We start from the raw sequence: 27,663 nt of genomic DNA, 5'->3' as shown, positions 1-27,663 counted from the left end.
TTGTCTTTTGGATCTACCAACTATCTAAACATGGGGTCACTTAGGCTTAAGACAGCAAAAGAAATAGCTAGAACAGACTGTTCACCTTGACAGCAATCAGAAAAACAAATCCTTATTTTCCTCCATCAGACCAACAAACAAAATAACTAGGTTGGGGCTTGTATAAGAAGCTGAGAAATTTATAGGAAATAAGATATTTCTGTATTTTTACTCCACTCTTTAGAATGTACAACTTTAGGTTCTTTGTATGTTACAATATTTCCCCCTTTCCCAATCAGACAAAGGGCTTGGTGTATTGAGTGGTGTCTACCTGCATAGAGTATCTGTTGATTAAATACCTGGAGGATAACTGAAGGACTGCATCTGGCTTCTCAACAAGTGACATTGCTGCTGAGGTTTTTGGAGATTTCTGAACAAATGATACTTCAGCATAGGTATAGTCTGTATTCCACAGAGTACAGACTCTCCAAAGCTGTATGCTATTCTAAGAGATACAATTCAGAAGATTAAAAATTAAATAAAAGGGTTTTATCACTGAACAAAGTGGAAAATGATGTTCTCTATGTCCCTCAGCTCTTTATAGAATAAGTAGTCCTTCAATACAGAAATCTATTTTACATATACTGTTCTTCAAATTTATTTTCCCTGATACCCTTATTGGCATCATACCAGTGTTAAAAAATTCTGCTTTGGGATAATCTCACAGAATCAACAATTATGCTTGAAATACTTTTATAGGGCAACTAGTGCTAGTCAAGACACAGCCGTGAAGAACACTTGCAGCTCAGCAGATCGGGAAGGGCACAATTTGAATCAGCGCAAACACAGACAGCAATACTGTATGACAGTTCTATGTCCTACTTCAAGAATAACCTACCACAATCAAGAATTTGTAAAAAAAGATTTATTAATTTATTATGCATACAGTGTACTGTCTGTATGTATCCCTGCATACCAGAAGAGGACACCAGATCTCATTACAGATGGTTGTGAGCCACCATGTGGTTGCTGGGAATTGAACTCAGGGCCTCTGGAAGAGTAGACAGTGCTCTTAACCTATGAACCATCTCTCCAGCCCCACAAACAATTTTTAACAGGGAAATATCTACAAAGTTTGCTATCTGAATTATTTAGTTCTTTACAACCCACATCCAAGCCCTATTTGATTTGAGAAAGACTTTCAAAAAGTGCTAAAGAATGAAACAATATTAGCTCTAAAATGGTTTAAAACTTGTGTATCCCCCTGAAGGATAACAGTTCTTTAAAAACCAATTTTAAATCCAAGCTGCATTGTTAAAGTGTCCTTTTCAAGGTATCAACTATTGGATTATAGAAACACTTTGTCAGAAATCATTTGCTTGTGACCAAGATGGGGGATGGGGGTGGGGAATGATTCTTGTCTATGTACCAAAGTTTCTAAGTACCCATGCACTGCTTTCAGAAACAATTTAAGTTTGATGCTAATTAACGTACATATCCAAATGCTAATATGCCTTGTGGTCGAACTTCCCATTTGCAAATAAAGGATTCTACTGCATATCCAATGCTAGCTGTAATCAAAACTCAAGTAAAGTCTTGGGGTATAGAAGGTTAAGAAATTATTAAACTGTATAATTTAGAAAGTGATGTTTGAGGTAAATCATTTGGATAATCAAGACTAAACATATTAAATGACAGTAACAAAGACCTAAAAATGTATTATGCAAAATAGTAAATCTGGTTACACATGTGAAGTATGATTAGGCCAGACTGTGATATGTTCTAAGGGAAAAATAATATTGAATTCATAATACATGGCACAAAAGGTAAAATATTTCATCACTAATTAACACATGTTAAAATATTGTGGATATACCACCTAACACAGTTTACACACACACACACACACACACACTAATTTAAATACATGTAACCTGATTTTTACAGCATATTTCTGTTAAATGGCATTGAGTCCAGAGACTTGATGATGCATTCAGAAATTTTAGCAGACCAGCACAGCTCAGGCAAGGGTACAAAGAAAAACAGTAAGATCATCTTCCCCATCTTTCTTTTTGGCAGTGAAGATGCCCTAGGTTTATACATACTAGTTACAGCCCTCTCCCACTAAGTCATACCCCAAACCCCAGATAGCATTCCTGAGGGCTTATAAGTCATGCTTTAAAATGATCCCCTGAAGAGTTTTAAGAAAGTGTAAGAGACTTTTGATTCTTAAAAATTACTCTAGGAACATTCAAGATGAAAGGAAAGTCACAGAGATAAGTCCAATGCAAGGCCTAAGAAGGTGGAGGCATTCTCAAAGTAAAATTAAGACTCCAAAATTACAAGACCCTTTGGTACAGGCCAGACCATCAGCTGACAAGGAGACAGAGAGAGAGAGCTAAAAATAGATTCTAGGATCTGAAAAGCATCCTTCAACAGAAACCCGACCCTAGGCTTCGCAGTCTTTGGTACAGATGGTAGAGACTGTAGCACTGGCTCTGAGGCACAGCAAACTCAATAACTACTCATTTTAAAAAGTGAAATCTGAAGGAGTGGTGCTATTAAGCTACTTTATTAAAGTTAGTGCTTTTCCATTTGAAGACAGCCTTTTCATTTAAGTATTTTTTAAACTGTGAAGATTTAAATCAATCTTTGCTAGTTAATGTATATTAAAAGTAAAAAAAAAAAAAAACTTGCAGAAAGAAAGAGGAAACCAGTATAAAAATGCCTTAGTTTGAGAATAAGCAAGGGGGTTAGAGGAAAAAGGGGTGAGTTGTAAGTGCAACCAGATATTAGAGATTATACTGTCCACTCTGTCAGGGTCCTTTTTTCTTCCTTCCCTCCTTCTCTCTTTCTTTCTTTCTTCTTTCTAGGGTGAAAGTCTGTTGAGGAGTGGTCAGCTGGGCCAAATACTGTGGAGAACTGAAGGTAAAAGCCAGGCATAACTGGCAATGTTATCCGTTTATTAATTTTTTCATTGGCTCCCAGTTGTAGAACAGCTAAAAGAAGGAAAACAGATGCCAAAGCACAATGGCTTCTCCAACACAGTGAGAGGCAACCTCCATCAAGCAACCGGACACAATCATGAAAGGTGTACCCAGCTAAAAATCTCGAGTAAAGCCAATCCCTGGAAATGAACCAACTAATGAACCAAAGAAAAGAATCTATACGGGGAGGAAAAAAAAATCACTTCTATACAATAAAAACCAATACTAAAACAGGTAATTATGAAAAAGCATCACTTATGAGGCATCAGAAACAAGTCACATAAATGGTTAAAAACTAAAAATTTAAGAGATGCCTAGCAGTGGTTACAAACAGATAATGAGTAAGTTAGAAAAAAAAATCAAGCTAAAATAAATGTTTATGGACATTACTAGCAGAAAAGAATGAGAGAAAATGAAGGAGCTGCAGTTTTGATAAGAACAATTTCCACTAGGTGTAGTTGCATGTGCCTTTAATCTTGGGACTTAGGAGGCAGAGGCAGGCAGATTGCTTTGATCTATAAAGTTAGTTCATGATCAAGCAGGACTATGTAGTAAGATCATATGTGAAAAGATAAAACTGGTTTTTTTGTTCCTGCTGTTAGTTTTCTTACAAATAAAGACAAACTAGCCTCTCTGGCTTGAAAGAGTCCTTAGAGCAACAAAGAAAATCACTTTGATGCTTGGTAAAAGCTTACGGATAAACAATCTAAACAAATACACAGCTAACTGCAAACATGACACCAAGTTATCATAGCAACAGTAGATACCACAAAGTCAGGTATTAATTTCTTCAAAAGCTAAAGAGAACGGACACTGAGGTTATTTTATATACAACTAAATAATAAAAAAGAATCATTAAATAAAAGTAAAAAGAGTAGAGCAAATTAGAAAACCCAGTATGGTGAGTATGAAAATTAATGTCTAGCCTAGTATGTTTAGCAAAGAGTTAAATCTTAATAGTAACATAAGAGATAGGGGAGACAGAAAGGAGAAATATGTACTTATAAATAAATAATTTATACAGGAAAGTGCCTGTCACAGGATTCTCCTCATATTTGCTGTCACTTAATAAAACTATAGAACGGAATCTCTAAAATCCCCTTTACTCTTCTACAATTGTTAAACCATGGCTTAAGAGTGGCTACTAGTACTCCTCTCCAAGGGTTTTTCTTTTCTTTTCTTTTTGGTGTGTGTGTGATCTTCAAAAACAACTCTTAAACCCCATTTTTAATTTTGTTCAATTTTTCTGGTCCTACCCAATTCCCTTCCACACGCAGCTTTAAATTTTAGTGCTGCCAATTACTCTGAGCAGTGCTTGGGCACCACAGGTGGCATCTGCTCTGAAGCAGCCACCTTCTTTGTATGTGCAGATAAAAGCATAACTTGTGTACCTAGGCTCCTTTCCATCTCTTTACGCGGGTCAGCTGTCTGCCAAATGGACAGTACATTTAAATGCCCTCCCAAAAGAGCATTCAGGAAAATAGGCAATGAGCTAGGCCAAATAAACAGTACAACATCATGCTGTCAAAAGTGTTTCTCCCTTAGTCACCACAAAGGCAAACCTTTCAAACAAAGACATGATTTCAGACCTATGAAAAGCCTCCAGTATGCCAGAGTCTAAAAGAATCATAAAAAAATCTTGACATATTTAAAGTCACCATTTAAGCATTTTCTAAAATATTTAGTTTTTTGTTTTGAAATTAATATGCAAGGTAAGAAAGACAGCTCCAAACACTGTAAACAACCTCTATCAACAATAAAACTGAATTGTAATAGACTATTTTCAACAACTCAGCATTTTAGCACTTTGACAGTTAATATATTTGCTTTTAAAATGACAAGTGGTTTTAGTTATTACTACTTTGAAAATAGTTTGGAACACTAAATGTTTTTATATAATTAATTTTCATTCACGATTATCTTTATGTTGTTCTTTAGGAATGAACATCCAGTTTAATAAAATAGAACAATTCATTTAGAAGTTATCAGGTAATACCACATTACCAAGCTATGTTATATAAGATTAAGATTAGAATAGTATGTCTAAACATGCCAGCTATTTAAGGTAAAGAAAAAACAAAAGAATGTATCAAGTTAGGTATGGTCACAAGCTATTTCAAAAACATCACAGCCAAGTGCTGGTTCTGTCTGAGGTATGTATCTCAGATATACATTTTAAGTCTGTAAACTATTAAAATGAGTCTTTTCAGTCCATCTCAGAGGTTATATTATATTAGACTTTCTCGGAAATGACAATGAGTCAAGGCTTTATAGACTGCTTTATAGTTCTTACTTTTATCGTTTAGAAAATAGCACAATAGAACTCATTTAAATACAATTTAAATTTAATGATTAAACTATACCAACAAAAAAAAGAAGTAATTACTTACTTTGGAGGCCCATGGCTGAAGACAATTGGCATAACAGCGAACAAGAAAGGCCATTTCTGTGGCTGGAGGGGGTAGTAGTTTCTCTTTTAAACCAGAGCCACACTGATGATGAGTATGTTGACAAAATTCTGCTAAGTTTCTTTTTACAATCCATACACCATTGTTGTTATATAAAGCAGCTCCTCCAACCCTCTTTACAAACAAAACTCAGTAGCTTTCAGAAGCAGAGATTATTGTTCTAAGGATAAGAATCTTCCTTAAGTATCAGTTGACAAGCAAGTAACATCAAATAAAGATGTTTAGATTTCTGGCTCAGCACACTGTTACATGCATCCTTAAGCACCTTACACAGACATACACACTGGCAGCACAGAAGCTAATACCGTATCTATCAGTCAAAGCAAATAGGCAATATGCATGGAATCAGTGTTCTTGGAATCCGTGAAACCTGTCTTCTCTGTAATGTGGATATTTTATCTTCAACTTATTTCATGATGAAGAAGCAGCACCACAGAGTCTTCTGCATTAGAGGCAAAGCAAATCAGCAAATCTTGAAGATTACAGTCTCATTTTTAGATATCCTTAAATGCTAGAGGTTAAAACAAAACAAAAACAAACAAAACCCCACCACACACACAAAACATCAACCCAACCACAGAGCAAATGGAGGCAAAGAAAAAAATGCTGTAACAGGTTTGTCCTGTAGACTGAGAATATCCAGAATTCAAGCAATCTTCTCTCCTCCCAAGCACTTTCACAGCTCTGCAATACGGCGTCTGGTTCCAAGGCATCAGTAAAGAAGCACTGGTGATCCAAGTCTGCTCTTTCTGGTTAACATGTATATACGATGCAGCACAAAAACCACTACATCTTTTGTGAAAGCAAGAGTCTGTTAGTATCTTAATTCCTACTGTCCTTGCCTGTTTCACAGCAGCTCCCCAAGGAGAAGCTCCTATTGATTCTATGCCCTGCAGTAAGATGAAATATCTAATAAGGAAAGAGAGTGGGAGGAGAATAGAGCTAAAAGGATGACATCACCTGTGCAGAAAGCCTTCACAAACTGCATTAGATCAATTGGCTACTGTATCTGCAGATGTAGCCCAAGAGCAATTTACTGAACAAGCACGCACACATGCGCGCGCGCATACACACACACACACACACACACACACACACACACACACACGACCTCTGTGAGACATGCTGGCATGCTAAATTCTGTAAGAAAAAAACCTGGCTAATATACCCTTCTGTTTTATAGTTTTAAAAATTCGTTAAAAATTTTGTACATTAATAGCCAGTTGTATTTGAGAAGCCTCTTTCCTAATACTATTTAAATATAACACAGAATTGTTCTCCCAAGGGAAAATAAAATAATTTGCTGTAGTAAGATAATACTGAATTCCAAATACATGGGCAGTCTGGTTCAGAGATGTCATATCAAAGTGATTTTAATACCACAAATTCATGGGTTTCTGCATAAAGCTTGTTATTTATTGAATGAATAAATTCTGAAGGTTTAACCTTCAAGCTGACACTAAATTAGCATTAAAAATAAAACAGGCACTAAGATTTATATGTAAACAGATTTAAATAAAAACAATCCTCTGCAAGCTGGGAAAAACCAGAGAGGCACAACGTGTACCAAATTTCTCTGATGAAGAATAATCTATACTATATGGTACTTCACTGCAGCCCAATGTGCAATTCCTAGAAAGAGACAGCCAGAAAAACACAAAATGAATCAGAAAAGGAAACAGTTAAACCTGCTTCTGATAAGAGTGTGGACTTAAAGGAAGCTATCATAATTTTTTCTTTAAAGCTTAAAACATTTTGCCACACCCTCCTCAATAAGAAAAGCACACCACCCTGAGAACTCACCCTTTCCTTTATGCTTCCACTACAGGGCACCTACTGCACATACACCCAACCAGCAGATCATCTTCTAATGCTGCTTCCCAACGGCTAGACTCCATTTCCAAAGTACAGTAATGTATACCTCCAGGCAGCAAAACTGTGAGACTAGCAGTCGATGATAAAAGTAATACAACTTTCTTTCTTTATACACATTATGTGCACACATGTACATACGTACGTACGTACGTACACACACACACACACACACACACACACACACACACAGTTCCTCAATTTCCTCAGGTGAAGTTTCTGACTTTCAAAATGACAGTATGCTCCCAACCTGAAATATGCTGCCCCTTATACAACTAGAATTTAACATAGAGATGCTATTATTTTGAGTATAGTGCCATGTTTGCAAAATATGATTGCTTAAAAGCTCATGAATTATGTTTTCTTCAAAAACCCAAACCTATCTCACAAAATTTACAATCAAATGTAAAATTTGTTCCGACAAATTCAAGTAAGCACTAGTTTCCTGAAGGTAAGCCATTTAATATTTGGACAGATTGATTTTTCAAGAGCTAAAGTTATTTTTCCAATTTAATGAATATAAACTATAAGTTGGAATTAAAAAAAACTTTTAAGTACAAATGAAAAACATTTACTTTCTTTTAAAAAAACATTTACTTTCTAAATAGAAAAATGTGGATAAATAAATTTTTTTTGCTAAAGAGACATTTTCTAAAGAAATATTACTAAACAAAAATTAATAACAGGACCCAAGAAATATTTTAATTATAGTGCCAGATTATATATTTATTTATGTGGTGTTAGGATAAATAACAGGCAATCAAAAGCAAAATCTGCAGTGGCTCCTTGTTCCTTTTATAAATTGTGCTGATACCTTTGACACAATGGACGGCCTCAAGCTGGGCAAGGAGACAGTCATCTTTTAGCTGCTGCTACGGGAGTGAAATACAATCCACTAACGCCATATGTCAGACCTACTGGATATGCATCAACCCCAATAAAGGATCAAGATATTTTTTTCTCTCCTCCCTCCCCAGTTTGGCTGGCTTATAAGTAAAGATGACATCATCTTGTTATACCAATTATCTCACAGTATTTGCTGTTCCAGAAACCAGTATGGTGAACTTATCATGCAAAATCTCATGGGGGTGACAATACCAAAAGAAATCCACAGTCCAAACTACACTCAGCATGCAAACTCTACAAGCAGTGTCATGATACTCCCCTCTACTGTCCCTTCAACATACAATGACTAACCCTTTAATTACTGATAGAAACAAGGTCAGTAATTTTGTTAAAAAACCAAAATAAATGATTATGTGAATCAACTGTTTTTCATGATCATCAAGTTTAAAAATATCATGATTGCACCTAATTATCAAGTGAGGTCAGTGCAACAAAGGATGGAGTTGTGATTGATACAGTTTAGAACCATCACTACAGGCTAAGCACTGAAGAACACACTTCCCCTGCATATGAAATGCCAGTATGTTAAGTTATACAGACAAAATTTTTAGCTTTAAAAGGAGAGTTTGACTACTGAGATCAAAAAAGCTTTCAATAATTACAAAAGTTTTAAAAATAAATATGTGAATGATTTAGTTACTAAAATATGCTATTTGTATATATAATTTATAAACAAAATATAAACTAGAATATTAAAATTGTGCTACATAGAAAACAAAAGATAAGGCTCTAATAGTTAATGCTATAAATATGCTTCCTCTTTATTTCAACTACTGATGACACTAATACAAAACAGAAATCATAAACAAAGGAAAGCTAACACACCTATAAGGCAGTATAAAAAACGAAACTAGATTTTCACTAATTTCAGGCATGCAATCCAACCCCCAATCTGCACAGTGAAATGGTACAAGCTCTATTTAGAGATGCAAAATGAGAAGAATAAAAGTAAAACTGTCATTTACAAAATAACAGTCATTTCTCCATTTTATGTAAGCATTTGGTCTTTGAAACATATACTGTTCAACATACTGATTTTCAGAATCAATCCTACTGAAGCAGTTCAATACTGAAAAATAAATCAGTGATTCATACCAGCTTCTGTAAGGTGACCACATGCTGTCCCACCCTCTTTCCTTCCCATGCCTTAGAGGAATGAATCTGTAGTTATCAAACATGGTTAACTCTAATTATATTGCCCCTGAGTAATTTCTGCCTTCAAGCTGCTTGTCCTATCTACTCCTCATCATTCCTAAGGAAGCAAGTACCAAGGGAAGTCAGAGTATCAAAGCTTTCCTTCTGCTCTTTTATAAGAAGCAGTATTCTTCAGCACACTGATGTGTTCACTGATTGCCTGCATGCCTGCTATCAAAAATCTTTGTCATAACCACAAGAAGTCCATATGCACTATGAAATATGATATATCCTTAGGGAGTGATTGAGGAAGAAAGAGCAAGAAGAGAGAGGAAAGCTGTTATCATCAACGAAGGTGATGTAAGCTTCTATAATTAGAATCAGCGAAACTGAAGGAACAATAAAAGGCACCACCATGCTTCTACTTTGCCTACCCAAGGCAGCTGTAACCAGGCATTTTTTATATACAGAGGAAGGAACACATTTTGCACACAGAATTCAGCCAAGTATATATTATTAGGAGCATAGTTTTATGACAGTATTTCTTTTAAAAAACAAAATCTAGTAATTTAAAAATCCATAAACAAAAGAAAATAAAATCTCATTTTTAAAAAATTAAACTGATAAGAATACTTTAACTGAACCTGATCACACTATTATCTCTAATTTAAATATGTCATTTTATAATACTGTGAAAATTGAATATAGAGCATAGTTCTGAGTGAACAGAGAACAGATAAATCTAAAAAGCAGTAATAATCAATGATAATTTGTCTGCATTTAAGGAGTTGTTATACTTGTCTACCTGGAATGCTGTCACAAATTATCCTTAGACTGCCGACATGCAATAATACTTGAGTTAGTTTAGACAATTATCCAAAGAGTTTTCTTTAGCAATTGCTGTGCAAACAGTCACAAGTATGATACTCTTTCTCATTCTGGGTCCCTGGGCACATCCACACGAGTTAGTGTCATCCTTAGAGAAGCAAGAACTGCCCCAGAAGACACAGTATGCCTGGCTGTCTTCCTTTTGACACTACTAAAGTTCATATTCATTGAATTAAAAGAAAAAACAAAATATGACTACTGAGGAGTTATCAATATTTATACAAAAAGTAATTTTCATTCTTTTAACTCAGCAAGGAAATAACCAGTCATTTACAAATTTATACATAAAAGCTGTTTGTCAACAGAAGTAAAACTAGAAGAGGCAAAGATGTAGCACAGTATGAATGCTAAAATGTTATTTTGGAAATGTTTTAATTGACAAAAAGGCAGGATATATAAGTAGTTAGCATCACCCAAATAAAGGTCTGTGCAAATAAACATTCCTTTGAAAGTTACTGCCAGTACTATTTCCAGCTCTGAGGACCTTGCCTTAATTTCTTTAATATTTTTTATATGTTACATTTCTATAAAAAGCATTTATTTTTACCAAAACTTTAACAACTCTTTAAAATTCTGGTATTTCTCCCACTTTTAATGTCAACTGTATTAATCCAGCACTTTTTATCTGTGGACTCACAGCCATGCAGTTAGGTATAAGCATTTACTATCAAGAACTTTGTTACTTTCCAGAAGGACAGTGAACCAGATTTTACTAGGAGATATAGACAGTAGGAGACAGAGAGACAGACAGACAGACAGACAGAGAGAGAGAGAGAGAGAGAGAGAGAGAGAGAGAGAGAGAGAGAGAGATCTCTGTGAAACTTTTTAAGGTAGAAGGTACCAGAAAAATTACAACCCTTGTACACAGCATTCTGAGTTGTTAAGTAGGGTGAAAGAGGAGCTGCAGAGTCTCAGATCCCCTGGAACTGAAGCTATGGACACTTGTGAACCACCACGTGGGTGCTGGGAGCTGAGTCCAGCTCTTCTAGAAGAGCAGCTGGAGCTCTTCACCACTGAACTCTCTCTCCAATCCATAAGTCTGCTCTCCCCTTCCATCATGGGAATATAGCTGATTCAGGCTGAGCCATAGCACCAACCTCAAGTTCAAGTAAATCCTACTTGGAGGTTGAAAACATCTTAAGAAATTAATCTACCTGTGAAATGGAGAAAGGCAAAGAAGAATTTGTACTGTTTGCTAACACACCTCAAACTGCAAAAATCCATGATGATATTGAGGTTAAGATGAGAAGGCAATCCACTTGAAGGAGGAAGACAAGCACCAAATGAGGGCAATGTGGTGCACAGAAGCAACAGGCCTAAATCAAGATTTCTGCAAAGAATCCTCTGAAATAAGTGGCACTAAGCTATTCACTGCAAATAAGGGATGGCTATCAACATTAAGATTCAGTTTGAACCAAAAAAAAAAAAAAAAAAAACCCAAAAAACAAAACAAAAACAAAAATGAATGGAAAGGCTATGTCTGCAAATAAAGAAGCTGCTGCCATACTGTATTTAACAGGAGTAGTGGGCTCGTGCACACTAATGTCAAGTTAACTTATACTTATTTTCATCTGTTAGCATATTTAACTTCATTTATTTTAATGCATTTAGGAAAGTGTTTGCAAGAGTGTTTTACAGACTACCAGACACTATGCAAAGTCCTTTAATAAACCTATAAGTTATCAATCCAAACATACCAATAACCCCAGAATTAAAACACCAACAACAAACCCCACAAATCAAAAAATATACAGACCAAAATAAAGCTCACAGAATAAAGCTAAGCATACTTATCTAAGTACAGATGTTACTGAGACAAGCAAGTCCTCTGAGGATACAATGAGGCTCTCATTTTTAAGTCAAGTGCAATGTAATATAAAGAGTAAATAAACACATTTGATGGGATGTTCTAAAAGCATAGGTGCAGGCCTATCCTTTCCAAAAATAAAAAGATATGGAATTGAGTCCTGAAGTTTAGTTTTTAGGTAAAAATATCAAAAAACAAAGGGAAATCTAAAGTAAAATGACTAATACAAGAGATTTATATAAAAACATGGCCTTTTTAAGAACCAACAATCTGGTATGGTTAAAACATAGGAGATACATAAAAAGTAAAGACAAAACTGGAGAGATGAGGACTTGTGTTGTTCAATTTGGTAGCTACTAGCTACCATGTATCTATTTAGTTACTTGTATTTATTCAAAACTAAATATAGTTAAAACTTTAGACACTGAGGTACATTAGTCACACTTTAAGTGCTCATGGACCACATGTGGGTGGCTACTACAAATCTGAGCAGCATCAATGTAAGGCACTTGTACCATAGCAAGTTCTACAGGACAGACAGGTCTAGACTATGCATGTCCTCATATGTTGGATCACTGCAACTTCTCTGACAGATTGTGGTAAACCACAAAAAGAATTAAGAATTTAAAAGAAGGACACTGTTAGAACTCCATCTAGAATTTACAAAAGCAAAGTTAATAGGCCAGTTGGTGGCAGGGGGTGGGAGAATGTGGAGAATAGGGCTAGAAGTAGGGGAACAACCTCAGAATAGTTTTAAAATCAAATACAGTAATAACTAAGTACATATGTCTTCATAAGAGATTATATAATACTTTTCAGCTTAAATAATGTTCCCAGTTAAATGAAAACAGTTTGCACAGTGAGCTTGGGTAGTGGTGTAATAGTTCTACGAAGAAAATTAAGGTAGAGTGGCACAAGGATGAGCAGGAGCATCATGAGTTCAAAAATAACCCAAGTTACATAACAAGACCTGTCACAACAAAGTGAGTAGCTAGAGTAATGACACAGAGAAACTGAAAGAGGGACCTATTTTAAACAATTGATGGGAAAAATCTAGAGGTAGCAAGAATTAGGCAACAAGTGTGCACTTATGTTCCAAGAGGACAGGCAGACAAAGTGTTAGTGCCACTGATTTAGTGGCAAAGCAACCAAAGCACAAAGCATTTAGACGACCTATGCCCTCACAGTTAGCAGAGGGAGAACTGGCTCATCCAGATGTGGGACTCTATGTGGCTTAATTACAGATTTTATTCATTAAATATTTTTTATAAACATCTTTGTGCTATTTCTAAATACTTAATACATCTTCCTCAAAGGTCTATGGTCTGAGATTTAACAATGTACAAATGGCTGTAAAGTACGAAAATACACTGAATATCCCATGGCAATAGGAATACTTAAAAATCTTAAAACCAAGCTGGGCAGTGGTGCATCTCTGTGAGTTCAAAGTCAGCCTGGTCAAGGTCAGCCTTGAACAAGAGCTAGTTCCAGGTTAGGCTCCAAAGCTACAGAGAAACCCTGTCTTGAAAAAACAAACCAAAACAAACAAACAAAAAACCCTTAAACCATAGTGTATATAAGTATTAGAATTTCTAAGCAGTGCTAGTAAAATCTGGCCATATCAAGTGCTGCTAAGGAGGAGGAACAAGTTACTTTTTCCTCTTAGACAATGGGAAAGAATACAACAAAAAATGGAGAGACTGCAGGCACCATAGAAAAGAGGTTCCTGGTTTTGTTTTAAATGATGTTAAACATAATATTTAATATATGCTCTAGTCACCTACTCCTGAATTAACTTAAGGAAACTGAAAATAAATGTATCAATAAAGATATATACATAAATGTTCATAACTGCCCCCCAAGTAAAACAATTAAATACCAATAGGTAGAAAATGAACTAAACTGTGGCCTGCTGAAATAATGGAGTATTATTATTCAGCAAAATAGGTGGAGGAATAATAAATACACAATATGGATACATCTCATAATCACTAAAACAAGTATAAGATGACAGGCACAAAGAATAATGTAACATATGAACATTATGTAACAAATAATTTTAGAAAATAAAATTAATTAATACTGAGAGAAAGATGTACATATGGGTTATGCACTAAACATTAAGTGTGATAAAGAAAACAGTGGTAAAGTATTCTGTACAACTTTAAGAATTTTATGCCTTTAGCATGCCATCAAGAAAAAATTGATAATAGGTTCTCAAACTAAAAAAAAGAGACTATCAAAATGCAGGTGGGTGAATTTCTGTGAGTTCACAACCAGCCTGGTACACACATGAGTTCCAGGCCAGCCAGAGCTACATAGCAAACAAAGACTAAAAAGCAATTCAGCAATTTTTTCTATGAATCCCTGACAGTAAGACAAAGGAAACAAGACTTTACAGTGGCTATACCAACAGTAAATGCTTTCAGAGAAACTAATACTGCATTTTTCTTTTTTAAAAGCTTGCAGTCTCATGAATTTATTTATAAGTTTTTTCAAAGAAGCAACCATACCAGGCAGTGGTGGTGCATGCCTTTAATCCCAGCACTTGGGAGACAGAGGCAGGAGGATATCTGCGAGTTCAAGACCAGCCTGGTCTACTGAGCAAGTTCCAGGACACCCAAGGCAACACAGAGAAACCCTGTCTTGAAAACCAAACCAAACAAAAACAAAACAAACAAACAAAAACCACCCAAACTTAACAATTAAATTTGGTACATTTTTGTATAGGTACATATTGTATGTTGAGCATATTTTCCTTAAGTTCGTTCCCTCTAATGGCTCTTTTCTTACCTCCTCCCTAGACAATTGCATTTCTATTTTAATCATGTATTATATTCATACATATGTGAACACACATATACATACACCAAGATTTATGTGGCTTTATATAAAATCTAACAAACACAAATGAGATAAAACACGTATTTGTGACTGGATTAATTTGCTTAATTAATATGAATTCTGCAGTTGCACCAGTTTTCTGCAAACAATATAACTTTATTCTTGTGTGTGTGTGTGTGGTGTCATATATATGTGGTAGTTAGAAAATAACCTCAGATATTGTTCTTAGGTGCTGTCCACCTGTTTTGAAAATATTTCACAGGCTTGGAACTTGCTAAGTAGGGTATAGACTGGCTGGCCAGGAGTCCTGGAGACCAGGATCTGCTTATTTCAACCTCCTCGGTGCTGGGGCTACACGCTTGGACTACCACATTAGCCGTTTAAAAGGTGGGTTTAAAAGGATGGAATTCAGGTTTCACATTTGCAAGGGAAGCACTTTACCGTGGAGCCATCTGTCTAGCTCTCATTCTACTGTGCACACACAGCACACTTCCTCCATTTCTCTGCTGTTAAACACTAAGCTGGTTTGCACCTATTTTTACTAGTGCTGTAACGAGCAGAGCATGGTTGCTCAAGTGCCTCATCTCTGTGATACACTGACAAAGTTTTTCATGGCAATAGCTAAGAGTAGTGCAGCTGGCTCATTTGGCAGACCTACTCTGAGTTTTGAGGAGCTGTCATATTGATTTCTGTCAAGGTTGAACTAGTTCACATTCTCATGAAAAGTGTCAATATAGCATTTTCTAAATTGCCTGAAGTGTATCCTTTCTAAGAAATAAATGTATTGATTAAAGATATCACGTATGTAAGTTCTGGTAAAATCCTTTTCTAACCCAGTCTCACTGTTAATCATCAGGCTTGTCTCAGTTATCAATTAAGTTCTCCTCATGATTTACAAAATTCCTGACAGCACATAGTAGGGAAACTACCTAACACAAGCAGCCATCCAGGCTTCTACATGCCAAAATGCATGTTATCATCTGAGGAAATCCTAAGGACCAATTGCTTGTTCTAGTCTACTCATGAAACCAACAAATATAAAGGTGACTTTCTTCAGCACACAGGAAGGCTAAAAGCAAATGACTCATGTGTGAACCACAGACCTCAAGAGGAAATACAGATTCTGTGTCTTATGATATGACACCCAAAACAAATAAACAAAAATCTGGGGAAAGAACATTAAAATTGAGATAAGATATACAAACAACCCATATATATGTGGTGCTCATGCAGGTACTCTTTAACTCACCATACAAAGAGAGCGAAATGGCATAAGGATCCTTTGATTAGGCAGTTCTACATATTGTAATTTTTCTGGAGTAATAAACATACTGGAATACATATCCAAATTGATATTTCATAGGAAATCATTTTAACAAATAAAAACTAGAAATAAGCTTAATGACCAAGTATTAAAAGTTTAATGAATAAAAGATGATATATTGCTATAATGAGTATTATGCACCAAAGAAGAATAACATTGTGGGCTAAGCTTGGTGGTTATGTTTTTATAGTTCTAGCTACTAGAAATGCCAAGCTAGGAAAATCTCTTAAGCCCAGCAGTTTGAGACAAGCCTGAGCACCACAGTGAGATGTTATATTAAACAAAACAAAATTAAAAAAAAATCAAATGAATCAAAAGAATGTTAGAAAAAAGCTTAAAATGTTATTTTTAAAAAGATGCATGTGTGTGTATGTGTGTTTTGTCTGGAAGTATGCCTGTGTGCAATCTGCACGCCTGTGCACTGCATGTGTGCCTGGTGTCAAGGGAGACCAAAAGAGGATAATAGAAACCCTGGAAGAGCAAGAGCAAACAGTGCTTTTAAGCACTCAAGCCATCTCTCCATCCCTTAAATATTTAAGTTTAAAATTGTAGAAAACAAGGATGTCCAGCAAAGGAAGGTCTTTAGGATTCTGAACAGATCTGATCAGAAAATATCTTCATCATGCCATTTTATATTTGTTCAAACAAATAAACAAGAATTCTACAGACAGTAACAAAAAAGTAACACATAACACTAAAGGGCACTTTATTAGGACAACACAGATTTCTTAGCAGAATTTTTACAGCCCAGTCCATGATGTCATGGCATACTTCAAGTACTGAAAGAGATTAGCGGCCATTTGAGAATATTAGTCTCAGTAGAGCTCTTCTGAAGAAATTAAGGCAAAAGAAGTCATCATAAGACTAGCCTCATAAAAAATACTCAGGGACACCCTCAAGGAGTGCAAGACAGATCACCACCATCAGTGAAATGTAAAGTGTAAGAATGAGAAAGCAATGTAACCGTAAAATACAGTAAACTATATAGATCAACAACAGGAAATGAATAATCAAAATGATGAAGGACTGAGCATGTTCAGTATCAGACACCACACTTAGCATATGTTTGGCCTGGGTCCAAGATCCTCAGCCCCAAATAAACAATGAGAAGAAAATTAATAAATGATAGGAATATGCCTTTGTCAATAGTAATCTTGTGTATAAATAAATTCAATTAAAAGATACAATTGGTGACATATATATATATATGTATGTATGTATGTGTGGAGAGAGAGAGAGAGAGAGAGAGAAAGCGAGCGAGCGAGCGAGCCAACAGTATGGGACCTTCAGAAATGACACACACAGAATGAGGTGACAGGCTAGACAAGGCAGCCCGTGTTAAGAAGAACCAAAAGCAGGCAGATACAGAGACACTTGTACCTGAAAACAGACTAAGAATTAGAAATTGATACAACTGTATAGAATCAAACAATAGAGATGGAGCCAGCACTAGAGCATTTGAAGGGGAAAAAAAAAATAAAACCCCTTAAAACAAGTGAAAACAATTTAACAAAACTTACAGAATATAACAAAAGCAGTACTAAAATTTTTTATCAATAAATACCTACAGCAAAGAATAGAATATCAAATAATGTAATGATGCACCTCAATGACTTATATAAGAAAACCTAAACCAAAACCAAAATAAATAAAACAAAAAGAAACAGCAAAGAGTGGAGATAATAATACAATCAAGTGTGGAGGGAGATGACTGCAACTATGTACTCCAAGCTAGATAATTAGTGAGTTTCTGGGAATTTTCCAGGCTCTACCTCCCATTTTACTATAGGAGCACTAAGATTAACAGAAGTTTATCGCTGCCCATGGTTTATAAGGGACATCTAGGGAATTAAATTCAAACAAAGTCATATTTGTTCATTTGTTTGCTTTTCTCCTTCAAATACAAAATCGACAAAACTTTTCTAAAGGGGAGGAGAGCAGAATAGTGAAACTGCCTCAAAAACTAAGTAAAAAGAAGCCAAGGATGTAGCTTAGTGGGGAGAACTTGAATTCAATATGAAAAATTTATTAATAAAAGGGAGTAAGGGAGGGAATTAGCAAACCAAGTTTGGTGGTGCACACCTTTAATCCCAGTACTGTGATCTCTGTGAGTCTGAAATCAGGCTGGGGTAAACATAGTGAGACTCACAGTAGCAAACACACAATCCCAGCACTGGGAAGGTGGAGACAGAATAATCGCTGAGGTTTACTGACCAGCCAAGCCAGCCTTGCCTACTTGGTGAGTTTCAAACCAATAAGAGATCCTATCTTCAAAAAAGATAGTTAAGAGGGTCTGAGGAACAGCATCAGAGTTTGTTTTCTGGCCTCCACATGTATACACATATGTGCATACACACGCAACTAAGAAAGCAAACAAAATATATTACAGTAGAACAAAGTATAAACATCCTCTAGTCCTCCTGGTAAATTTGGTAAAACCCAACACTGCTTCTTGATAAAAGCCTGGTCAGTTATGGAGAAGGCTCACACACCAACACAATAAAGGCTTCAGGATAGACCCACACCAACAGGACGCTGAAAGGGGGACGCTGAAAGTGCGTCCTCCATGTCTGACCATGCCCACTTTTACCGCTTATTTATTATAGAGTTGATGGAAGTTTTAGTCAAGAAAACTAAAAGGTAGTAATAAAAGTATTACAAATAGGGAAGAGAGAAAGGGATAACAGATGATCTGATTCTCTACAAAGAAAACCCTAAAAACTCCAGCAAATTAAGAGAACTGAAAAATAAATTGGGTAAAATTTTCACAATTTAAATAAGACATCATGCAGGTGCTGGAGAGTTAGCTTGGTAAAGTGCTTGCCTTGTAAGCATCAGAGCCTGAGTTTAGCCCCTAGCATTAATGTTAAAAAAAAAAAAAAAACCCAAAAATGCCAGAAATAGTGTGGATGCTTATAATGTAGTGGTGGGAGGCAGCAATAGGCCCTGGCCAGTCAGTAAGAGCTTCTTTCATGAAAAAAGAAAAAAAAAGAAAGAAAACCAACTAAATACAAGGTGGATGGTGCCAAAAGAATGACACCTGAGGTGGTTCTTTGGCCTCCCTGTGCATGAGCACCTACACACTCATGTAAAAATGGGTAGTTTTAGAAAAATTAGTACAAGGTCTCACAGAATAGTGCTGGCAGGCCAGAAACTTGCTAGATAGACAAAGTTGGCCTTGAACCCACAGAAATCTATCTTCCCCTTCCTTTTGAGTAAAAGAATTAAAGGTGTTTGCTACTATACTACATCAGGACTCAGTACTGTACACACACACACACACACACACACACACACACACACACACACATGAAGTTGCTGAAAAAAGATATTACAAAAGCAGTACAATTCATAAGAGCAAACAGAATGTTTCAACCCCATCCACTTAAAAAAATTACAAAAGCAAACCTACTAATGAATTTAACAAGGGAAGTCACAGACTTCTAAAATGAATTTTTTTCCTATGTTCATATACTGAGAATTAATACTGCTAATGTTGGGGGGCTAGAGGAGTGGCTCACTAGCTGGGAGTGTGTACTGTTGTTGTACAGCACCAGAGTGCAGTTCCCAGGACTCATCCCAGCTCGAGGGCATCCAACATCACTTTTCCGCTTCCATGGGAACATGTATTTGTGTGTTGAACATATATATACTAGTATTGTTAATACCCATACCACCCAAAGCAACTTGCAAGTTTGATGCAATCCCTATCAAACCAGGATTGATCACTCTCAACAATGAGAAAAAAATTCTTTGGAAGCAAAGACAACCTCAAATACCAAAAAATAATATAGAAAACGAGAAGAAAACTGTAGGTATCACAGTTCCTGACTTCAAAACACAGCACTAAACAACAGTAAACTGAAAATGTTGATACTAGCATAAGAACAGATACAAAGATCAACAGAAGAGACGATGACATTCTGAAAAAAAATCATACATCTAGAGTCAACAGATGCTCAACAAGATACTAAAACCACTGGAGAAAGGAGAGCCTTTTAATAAAGATTGCCAGGAAAATGGGTATGTGTATCTCTAATCATGCACAAGAGACCAAAGATATGAATCTCCAAAACTACTAGAAAAATTTCAGAGGATACATTTCAATGTTGACTATAGACAAAGTTTGAATAAAAGCCAAACAAGAAAACACCAATAGGAACAGTAATAACAAACAACTAAAAGTTTCTAGATGATAATGAAAACAATCAAGTGAAAAGAATATGAAAAATTACAACTGTTCTTTTGACATAAGATTAATATCTATAATAAATAAGAAACTCAAACAGTAACAAAAGCCCCATGTAATTCCATTGAAAAAAATGGGCAAATGGTTAGATGGAGGTGGCATGAAAAAAAATGGGTAACGATCAGAACACCTTTTAAAAGGTAGAAATACAATGATCAATAAATGTAATCTTAAGATGTCTATTATAATTGCTCAACAAATCAAAATTATGAGGAGATATCATCATAGCCATCTAGGAAATAACTGTTAAAAGGACAGACAAACCCCAAAACACAAAATGCTGCCAGGGAAAAGACATTCGCACCCTCTATAGGTGAGCTGTAATTAGAAGAATCATTACGGAAGAGAGTATGGAAGCCTCAAAGAGCTGAGAACAACTGGGTGCTCGTGCCCTGTTATCTCAGTACTTGGTGTATCACAACTCAAAGCCAGCCCTGATTACATAGCAACATTCGGTCTAAAGCAAAAGAGAATGAGAAAATCTGTATAAGAGAGGAGTCCATTCCTTGGGATACAAGAAATCACTGCATGAATCATGCTTACTGTGGGGCATTATGAGGGTGCCCACTAATGAATGGTTAAAGACAAAATATGCTAAGGTATTGGTTGTAAATTCTGGGACCAGTATTGTTTATTTTCAGCAACAGTATTAATTAATCTGAGTATTAATTAATACTCAGATTAATTAAACTAGGCAAATGTGACAGAATCTTCAAAACTGATTTAAATCCATTCTTGTTCTAGGAAACCACTTCCCTGACTATCTTCCTCTATCCTGCCACAGAACGAGAGCATTTCTGTCCTGACAACCAAAAGAACAGACCCTTGTTCAATTTTTTGCAACCAACTATCCCAGCAGTCTAATACTGTCATTTAAACACAGACCAAAGTGAGACAGTTGTTGTCTGTGAGACAGTTCTGAAATTCTGTGATGCTGACTCCTTGGAACATATAATTATGGAGCTGTCCCTTGAAAATGTACATGAATCTATTCTTCCTCAAATTATTATTTCTCAATTTAACCAACTCTCAGTCTAAAAAGATGTTATCTGCAACAATAGTCAAAAGACTTCTAAAGTAGCAGCTTCCTTTCTCTGGTTTTTACAAAGCTCAATGCTTCATCTGCTTCTTTTCAAGTATGTGTATGTGAAGAAGCAACTTTAACACATGTGCTACACTAGCGCCTGGTTTATGTGTGACTAAAAGCCCCGTAGGCCAAGGGAAGAACTGCCACCATTTTCTTGTGTATATCTTTGTAACATTAGGAAAAGTTTCCCCACTAATCTACTGCCTGAGTTCTCAGACTCTATATGCATCCTACTCAGATACTATAAAGGCAAGAAAATTCACATGCGTATCTAAGAAGCTATGGCAAAAACTTATTTTGGTTAATTATTTAAAGTAAAACAAACCTAAAGCAAAATTACCCAGATAAGATTTCTAATAAATCCAACAGTCAAACAGAATTGTTTTAAAAAATTGTTATGTTTATCTTATCCTTAACTGTCACACATGGAGATCAAGAACCATCTAAAAGATATTTTAATGAAAATCAAGGATCCATGAATTAGTCTGAAATATACTCACCGAAAGGTAGTTATTAACATCCACTCCATCAGTTATGGTTTGGCGCTCTCCTTTACAGTTAATTTTCCGAAACCTTCGTCGAGACTGCCTGGCAGGAATTTCTCTTTGTAAAATACTGTCTTCATTATCTTTGGAATTTTCTACCTGAAATACATGTTCACATTCCTGATTAAATAACCAATTTTTCCATCTTACTGACAGTCTATGAAGTCTTAATAGGCTCATAAGGAAGCTTCATTTGCTTCTGCCAAGAAAGTGCAGTCTACACAAGGCAATGTTCTAGTTGAAAAAGATTAAAGACCATGTTTTTATAAAGAACCAGAGACCACAGTTTCCTTTCAGGAAACTGTCTGTCTTGAGCACATAAACATATATCCGCTAAGTAAAGACTCTTACCAGAAATGAAGGCTGCTAACTACACCTACACATTCAATAATTATAACTTGGATGTTAGTCTAATTACAAACTGTCTGATTATGCACTTATTTTACTTAGCAAACAATCATAGCTTTCATCTTAGTGAACTACTGAAAAACAAAACAAAACTACTTTTATTCTTTGAGAAGAGATACTTTGTTCATTTTAATGCAAAACAACTGAGTCAGGATGGCAACTTTCAAAAATGACAGAGAAGCTAATTAACAGTTAAGTAGATGGCTTAAAATGGATGTGCATATATATGTTTCACTCTACAACACTATCTGGGTAAAAAAAAAAAAAAACAAAAACAAAATGAAACCCCCAAGGACTGGTACCTTTCAAGTTGAGCTGGCAGGACCTATTTGCAAAACCTGTAATGTAGATACAAGACTGCTATCTGAACACACAGTATATCATTACTGTAAAATACCAACAATATTTTTTAAAGACTTATTTTTTATTTATGTGTATCTGTGTTTAGAAGTCTGTGTGAGACAAATCACAGATGTGCAGGCACCTAAGCAGGCCAGAAGAAGGCCTCGATTCCCTGGAGCTGGAGTTAGGGGTGACTGTGAGGCTGTGAGCTGCTCTATGTGTGTGCTGGGAACTGAACATGATTCCTCTGAAAGAGCATTCTCTTCAGCCCCCAAACTTAAATCTTTTTATGAATATATACTGGTAAGTTCTAAACTATACATTATACTAACTTAATATTCCAGAAATGATTTTTTTCTACTCCTCCTCTTCCTGCTAATGTCATGCTAGCATAAAATAAGCTCTAAACACGGAATTAAACAGTTCAGTTAGAAATCAATTTCCAGCTCCCATGCTCATCTTCCATAGCTCATTTCTCAGGAGGTCAATTCTGTCTGACCATGTTCCTCTCGTAATGTCCTTTTGCTCAACACTGTTAGTACCATCCCACATGGGAGTTTTAACCACTTCAGCCTTAGAATACATCAATTGTGATCCTGCGGCTTTAGAGAAATTCTCAAATCTAATCCTATAGTCAGATAAACTACCATGAAAAAATCATTGTGTTAGGTCTCCTAATTTGATAATGAACTGCTAGAGTTTACTATATCAATTCAAATTTAAAAAATTTTATGTGTATGGATATTTGGCCTCCATGTATGTATGTCTGTGCACTACACATATGCCTGGTGTCCATATAAGCCAGAAGAAGGCATCGTATGTCCTGGAACTGGAGTTAAGACTGTTTTGAGCTGCCATGTGGGTGCCAGAAACTTATATTGGGTCCTTTAAAGAGTAGCTACTCTTTACCAGAGACATCTCCCGAGCCTGGATAAATTTAAACTCTTACTCCTGATATTCAAAGTCACATATACCCCCATCTCTCCTAAAATGTTTTATTTTTCTTAACACAGGCTCTTGTTCTGTATCTGCAGCTGGCCTTGAACTTGTAATATTCTTCGCTTGGGCATGAGCCACCATACATAACCCCAAGATACTTTCAGAATTTCATCTTAAACAAAAATAACCAGGCCCCTTCCCCTTTGGGAAATCACCTCATGTAACAGTTCTAGAAGCATGTACAATTTTCTAAGGATTTTTCACAGATGCTATCTAACATTTCTGTTCTGATTCAGGGGCGAAAAGCTCAAATTGAGGACGAATCATGTTAGTGTGACCACCCATGCTTTTGTAAATAACTTATACTCCTCTACAAAGTAACTTTACTGCAATGACTTCCTTACTATGCATCATCCTTCTCATTCTATCACCACATGCTAGCAACCATGAAAGACAGAGCTCAGAAGCTATTCTTCTAGGTATTTAAATGTAGAATCCCAAAAGCCTATTCCTTCCCTGCCAACATGTTGGTCTACTAAATTTCTGACTGATGGTTAATTCTGATTGTCAACCTGATTAGATTGACCTGACAGGTGCCAGGAGGTGGTAGCACACGTCTTTAATCCCAGCACTCTGGGAGGCAGAGACAGGTGGTGGATCTCTGGTTTATAGAGTGAGTTCCAGAACAGCCAGAGTAGTTACACAAAAAATCCTGTTTCAAAAAACAAACAAAAACAAAACCCCCAAAAAAGAAGAGAAAAAAAGCAATCACATGAGGATTAAAAGAGACCTCCTAGACCAAATAGAAGACCCGGATATCAATCCACATATCTTCGAGCACCTAATCCTTGATAAAGAAGCAAAAAATATGAAATGAAAAAAAGAAAGCATATTTAACAAGTGGTACTGGCATAACTGGATATCAACATGTAGAAAAAGGAAGATAGACCCATATCTATCACCATGCACAAAACTCAAGTCCAAATGGATCAAAGAACTCAACATAAAGCCAGCCACACTGAACCTTATAAAAGAGAACGTGGGAAGTACATTTGAATACACTGGCACTGGAGACCACATCCTAAATATAACCCCAGCAGCACAGACACTGAAAGAAACAATTAATAAATGGGACCTCCTGAAACTGGAAAGCTTCTGTAAAGCAAAGGACATGGTCAATAAGACAAAACGACAGCCTACAGAATGGGAAAAGATCTTCACTACCCCCACATCAGACAGAGAGTTCTGATCTCCCAAAGACACAAAGAACTTAAGAAACTGGACACCAAAAGATCACATAATCCAATAAAAAAATGGAGTACAGACCTAAACAGAGCTCTCAACAGAGGAATCTAAAATGGCTGAAAGACACTTAAGGAAATGTTCAACATCCTTAGTCATCAGAGAAATGCAAATCAAAACAACTCAGATTCCATCTTACACCTGTAAGAATGGCCAAGATCAAAAACACTGATGACAACTTATGCTGGAGAGGTTGTAGGGAAAAGGGAATGCTTCTGCATTGCTGGTGGGAATGCAAACTGGTACAATCCCTTTGGATGTCAGTGTGGCGATTTCTCAGAAAGTTAGGAAACAACCTTCCTCAAGACCCAGTAATACCACTTTTGAGTACGTATCCAAAGGATGCTCAATCGTGCCACAAGGACATGTGCTCAACTATGTTCACAGCAGCTTTGTTTGTCATAGCCAGAACCTGGAAACAACCTAAATGCCCCTCGATCGAAGAATGGATAAGGAAAATGTGATACATTTACACAATGGAGTACTACACAGCAGAAAAAAATAAGGACAGCTTGAATTTTGTAGGAAAATGGATGGAGCTAGAAAACATTATTTGGAGTGAGGTAACCTAGACACAGAAAGACAATTATCACATGTACTCATTCATAGATGGTTTTTAAACATAAAGCAAAGAAAGCCAGTCTACAAACCACAATTCCAGAGAACCTAGACAACAATGCAGATACTAAGACTTACATAGATCTAATCTACATGGGAAGTAGAAAGTAGAAAAAGACAAGATCTCCTTGTCATGGGGACCTTGGGAAGGATTGAACGGGGGAGGGGAGCAGAGAAAATTGTAGAGCCCAATAAATATCAATTAAAAAAAAAAAGACCTCCTTGAAATGTGTAGGTGAGTACTTCTAGAGACAATGTTGAATACATCTTGAGTGTTCTGATCCAATGGACTGATGCATAAGAACATGACAACATTACTGGAAGGTGGTAAAAGTTAGAGGGGGTGGGGCCTAGTTGGAGGAAGTAGGTCATAAGGATGTGTCCTTTTAGTTGTATCTCTTTGGCCTCTTCTCTATTTCTTTCTTTGCTTGGATTCCAATATTAAAGTCTTAAAATTGTGACTACTTAGGTTGAGACTTTTTCTGTTTCTGGAGGCAAGATCTCACAAACAGCCTGAACTGGTTTTGAACTCTTGATATTCTTCCTTGGGTCTCCTGAGTGCTGGGAGTAGAGGTGTGCATCACCCGGCCAAGCTCAGCTTCTGGTGATTTTAAAAAGGAATTATAATTAGATGGAAACAACATAAAAAAAAAAGCCCAAATGCCATTTCTAAGGGAGCAGGATAGGAGAAAGAATGTGAAAAAGTTAATTTACTAAAGAACAAAAATCAATGAGAACAAAATAAATGGGAAACTATGATTATCATTAAACCAAATCCAAGCTAATCGGTGATAACAACAAATATAAATGAAAGCGTTTCTAAGTAAAAATAAACCTGAAGCCAAATACAGAAATAAGGAAACAGATTAAAGCTCATAAAGTCTTTAATGTGAAGATTTTAAAATTATAGTCTCATATCTCACTCAGAAAACAGAATCCTAAACTTGATTTCAAATTTAGTTCTTTATTAGTTACCTGCCTTGTTGCTTCTACAACATACCAGAAAAGGACCAACCTAAGGATGGAAGGAAGGCCTTGTTTTGGCTCATACCTTGAGAACACAGTCCATAATAGCAAGGAAATGAGGAGGGCAGGAGAGTGAGGGCTGCTACATTGTATCCAAGCCATAAAAGGGTGATGGATGCTGCTTTTCAACCCCTTTTCTCTTAGTCGGTCCTGGACCCAAGGACTTGGGTTGGTGCTGTCCATATTTAAGGTTTGCCTTCCAATCTCAATTAACTTAATCTAGAAAGTTCCTCACAGAAATGACCAAAAGTTTCCTTCTTTGAAATTTTTATTAATCGTGCTTCATTTGGAGCCCAACTTGTTGGGGTACGAATTCACAAAAATGCCATTTGCCTGAGGCTTTTTAGCCAAGGTCAGAGCTCTAGGAGCTGAACCCAAACCTAGCCACCTGGGTTTGGGAGAAAAACTAGTGCTCCTAGATCCCATATGCCCTGGCTTAGCTTCCATGTAAAGATGAAAAATAAACAGAGAATCTGGATACTGTATGTTGTGTTGTCTTTGAATTGTTTGACTGCTGATGAAGAAGCAACAGCTGCTAAAAGACATTTGATTATTAAAGCTGCTGGATTAATCCAACCTATATATTTTGAAAATGCCTTGACTTCAAGATTTAAGTCAAAAGATAATGTTACTTTGAAGAAGAGATCTTGTTTTTGTTTCCAAAGGAAGTGAGAAGCTGTAGATTCATTCTGGGTTAAGAAAAATAAGGTTTAGTATGTATCCTGAGCGAGGTAACCCAGACCCAAAAAGATGAACATGGGATGTACTCACTCATAATTGGTTTCTAGCCATAAATAAAGGTCATGGAGTGTATACCTGGTGAACCTAAAGAAGCTAAATAAGAAGGTGAACCCAAGAAAAAACATATAGTTATCCTCTTGGCTAAGGGAAGTAGATAAAATTGCCGGGGAGAAAATTGGGATCTTGGGGGTGGGGTG

General features: G+C 36.2%; 1 protein-coding gene across 1 annotated transcript in view; it reads right to left on the bottom strand.

Moving 5' to 3' along the window:
• Nucleotides 1-27,663, bottom strand: part of LOC126510928 (rap guanine nucleotide exchange factor 6-like) — a 90,048-nt gene that overhangs the window by 13,085 nt on the left and 49,300 nt on the right. Inside the window, exon 6 of the mRNA XM_050157667.1 lies at nucleotides 22,046-22,189. Coding sequence (XP_050013624.1) covers nucleotides 22,046-22,189 — 144 coding nt within the window. The remainder of the gene's footprint in view (nucleotides 1-22,045; nucleotides 22,190-27,663) is intronic.

Source organism: Alexandromys fortis, unplaced genomic scaffold (assembly GCF_014885135.2).
Source record: "Alexandromys fortis isolate MF-2015 unplaced genomic scaffold, M_Fortis_MF-2015_v1.1 scaffold_103, whole genome shotgun sequence".
In the NCBI taxonomy this organism is placed as follows: domain Eukaryota; kingdom Metazoa; phylum Chordata; class Mammalia; order Rodentia; family Cricetidae; genus Alexandromys; species Alexandromys fortis.
Note: the sequence above shows the minus strand (reverse complement) of the source record. Positions and strands in the feature narration are given on the sequence as shown.